This window comes from Phascolarctos cinereus, unplaced genomic scaffold (assembly GCF_003287225.1).
Source record: "Phascolarctos cinereus isolate Bilbo 61053 unplaced genomic scaffold, phaCin_HiC Scaffold_3;HRSCAF=262, whole genome shotgun sequence".
NCBI lineage: Eukaryota > Metazoa > Chordata > Mammalia > Diprotodontia > Phascolarctidae > Phascolarctos > Phascolarctos cinereus.
In genome coordinates, this window is record NW_027555736.1 from 42,255,863 (window position 1) to 42,259,553 (window position 3,691).

The 3,691-nt window shown below is 37.5% G+C and overlaps 1 protein-coding gene across 1 annotated transcript; it reads left to right on the forward strand.

Moving 5' to 3' along the window:
- The first annotated feature begins 557 nt into the window (after positions 1-557).
- Positions 558-1,502, forward strand: LOC110214067 (olfactory receptor 13A1-like). Its single transcript, XM_020994713.1, has one exon. It carries the CDS (start codon positions 573-575, stop codon positions 1,500-1,502), a length of 930 nt encoding a protein of 309 aa, XP_020850372.1. The 5' UTR covers positions 558-572.
- Positions 1,503-3,691: the final 2,189 nt, after the last annotated feature.

Consider the following 3,691-nt stretch of genomic DNA (forward strand, 5'->3'; position numbering starts at 1 on the left):
AGAACATAGAAAATATTATATCTTAACATTTTTAAATTTACTAAAAAAAAGAGCTTTAAATATACTTTCACAATGGACATAAGGTATATATTAGGGGAAGAAGGCACAATCCCTGCCTTTGTATAGGAAAAAGAGGCAAAGCCAAAAATAATGAAAAAAAATGTGCACTATAAAACAGAAGAGGGTAAAGAGGATGGAGAAAAAGAAATGACTATTATTGGGAAGGGATGATGTGGATGAAGGGAACTGGTGAATGGACTGAATTTTCTATCATCTTATTTTCAACTGATGCCGCTGTTATTATTTTTATTGTGTGCTTCTTGATCAGTCAATCAATAAACATTTATTAAGTATCTACTTTGTGCCAGATGCTGGGCTAATTGCTGGGGAGCATTTCCAATTTAGGATTCTCTCATAACAAACATTTTATCTATGGTGGAAATATATTTTGAACTTTAATGTAATCTGTGCATTTTTCCTCCACTAAGGCTCAGCTGATTTGTCCCCAAATTCCATGAAGGGACCAGGCTGTGTAAAACTTCCTCCAAGTGATACAAGAAACATTGTCTTGAATGGCATTGACTAATCAAACACTCGTGACAGAATTTGTTCTCCAAGGTTTCTCAGAAACACCTCAACTCTGGATATTCCTCTTTAGCACCTTCCTTTTTCTTTATGTCACAGCCCTCACAGGCAATATTCTCATAGTCATGGTCATCAGTCTGGACTCAGGTCTCCATACAGCCATGTATTTTTTTCTTGCCAACTTGGCGATTTTAGATATTGGCTGCACATCCACAGTTCTGCCCAAGTTGCTAGAGAACTTCATTGTGGAGAAGAAATCCATCTCCTATGATGGCTGCATGACCCAGTTGTATTTCCTCACCTGTCTTTTGGGGACTGAGCTTCTACTTTTCACAGCCATGGCTTATGACAGATATGTGGCCATCTGCCATCCCCTACATTATACTACTATGATGAGTAGGATGGTTTGTATGTTTTTAGTGAGTAGTGTGTGGGCCATTGGTGCCCTCAGCTCATTATTACATACTGGTCTAATGCTGCGATTAACCTTTTGTGGTCCTAATGAAATTGAACACTTTCTGTGTGAAATCCCCTCTTTGTTACTGCTTTCCTGCAGCTCCACATGTGTGAACAACATCATGATCGTCATTGCGGATGTATACTTTGGGGTGACCAATTTTGTGCTCACTGTGGTGTCCTATGGCTTTATCATCTCCAACATCCTAAAGATTCGCACCACAGAGGGGAAGAAGAAAGCCTTCTCTACCTGTTCCTCTCACCTTCTGGTTGTCAGCATGTATTACACCACAATTATATATACTTACATTTTTCCAGGCTCCGGCTCTTCAACGGATAATGGTAAAGTGGTGGCTCTCTTGTACACCACAGTTGGCCCCACCTTAAACCCTCTTATATATACTCTGAGGAATAAGGATTTTAAAACTGCCCTCAAGAAAATGTTTCCATTCATTCATTAAATAATTGGAATTGGCAAAGATAAATTACTTAGAATGTCATGTAAGGGACAATATAAGGTTTTTTAATTTCTTTAGTTTAATTCATAGAATTATCTTTCCCCTATAATTATTTAGGATGCTGTACCTGGATGGAATAACTAGGTGGCACAGTGGATAGAATGCCAGGTCTTCAAATCTGGCCTCAGACACTTACAAGCTATGTGACCCAGAGAGACTCATTTAGCCCTGTTTGTCTCAATTTCCTCATCTGTACAATGACCCAGAGAAGGAAATGTCAAACCAAGCCAATATCTTTGGCAAGAAAACCCCAGAAGGTGTCATGAAGAGTTGGACATTACTGAAAATATCTAAGCAACAATAAATACTAAGATGCTTTCCAAAGACACACTGAAATCCTGCAGTACATAGAGAATGCCAGGGCAATAGATTATAGATGTCTCGAAGCAGTTTTCTAAGTTTTCTAAGGGTATAATGAGTTCCCAATGTCTAGATAACCAATAGGGTCATAGAGGGACTTCTTGCTTCAGGCTGATCTTGATGACCTCTGAATGTTCTTATTCTGAGATGTTATGATTCTATGAGAACACTGGGATATAAGGGTATTAAAGGAGATGGGCCAGCCATGTGGTGAGAACAAGAGATATCAAAGTGTGCCATAGGCAGGAAAATTGTAAAAAATAACCTCAAGGAAGGCCTTAATCAGATGGACTTACTCTCTATCTCAGATATAAGGAAGAATATGAACAGAAATCACAAAAGATGGGAAAGTACAGGTGGGCTGTGATCCACACAGTGGATACAAAGAATACTCACATCAATGAAACTCTGGATTCACTGAAGAAAGATTAGAGAAAAAAGGCTTGAGAAGAAAAAGAAAATAGAAAAAAAGCAGGACATGAAGGACCTGAGGAGAAGAAAGGAGTAGGAGAAAGAGAATGGCAGTCATGATGACTAGAAGTTATAGAGGATATTATGGCTACTTGTAGAGAATGAAGTGGTCCTTTTGATTAGTTAAATGTAAGAGAGAGGTCAGCAAAAGGAAATTTGTTGTTGGCCATCAAGGTGTTAAGTAGTACTACAGAGCTGCTGATGAAGCTGTCCTTGTTGTTTGTCCTTCATTTTTGAAGAGGACTGCTGATATCATGGGTGATAGCTTGACTTGTGTGTGAACTGGACTTAAGTGAAATAGAGTTGCACAAAGTTGTGAACCTTACTATGTCATCCAGAGTCATCAATATCCAATGGCAAGGCAAAAATCAGGACAACTGGTGATGTGTTGAGTTAAGGGGTGAGTAGAAGGTGTGGAGGAGTAATAATGCTGTGGTAGAAACAACTGACTCTCAGTTTTCCAAAGCAGTTCTGTAGGGGAGCTACAAGCAAGAAAGACAAGAACTAAAGAATTCACTTCCAATAAATACGGAAAATTGGAAGAACTTTTTAGTGACATTTCTTGGTTGGGTAAGGTTTGCATTTCTGCATTGCAAAATGATTTCCATCTATGCTTAAACAGCCATAGTGCCTTTATTAGGAAAGATAAAGGGTTCAAGGAATATATCTTATCAACATATGATTAAGGCCAATGATGTATTCCTTTAAAATACATAAAGAAAAGGAAGTAGTGAATACGAACTGGAATGACGTCATTTAGAATAGGACATGGAAGACTTTTTTGATGGGGTTGTTAAACAAGATCAGGGGATGATGTAGATACAGTTTGTTTAGCACTGACAATTATGCTTGGCTAATTTTTCTTATCCTATTCTTATGGAAAAGATGGAAAAAAAAGTAGGTCAGATGCTTGTTCAATGAGATATATTCAGAACTGGTTGATTGATGTCATTTAAACTATTAATGAGTGGTTCAATGTCAACTTCAATCTAATTCAATAAATATTTAAGTACCCAATATGTGCCAGGCACTGTGCTAAGTGCTGGATACAAAAAGAGGCAAATGATAGTTCTTGCCATCAAGGAGCTTATAATGTAATGGGAAGGGGAAACATGCAAACAAATATATATGAAAAAAGCTATATGCAAGATAAAGACGAAACAATTAACAGAGAGAAGAGACCTAAAACGTTGTTTGGGTTGCAAAGAATCACTTTTATTTTTAGACAAGCAACAAATATTAATGTAATCATCAGTACTAAATATATGCATTTTTTTTTTGCCCCAAATCCAATAAACTAG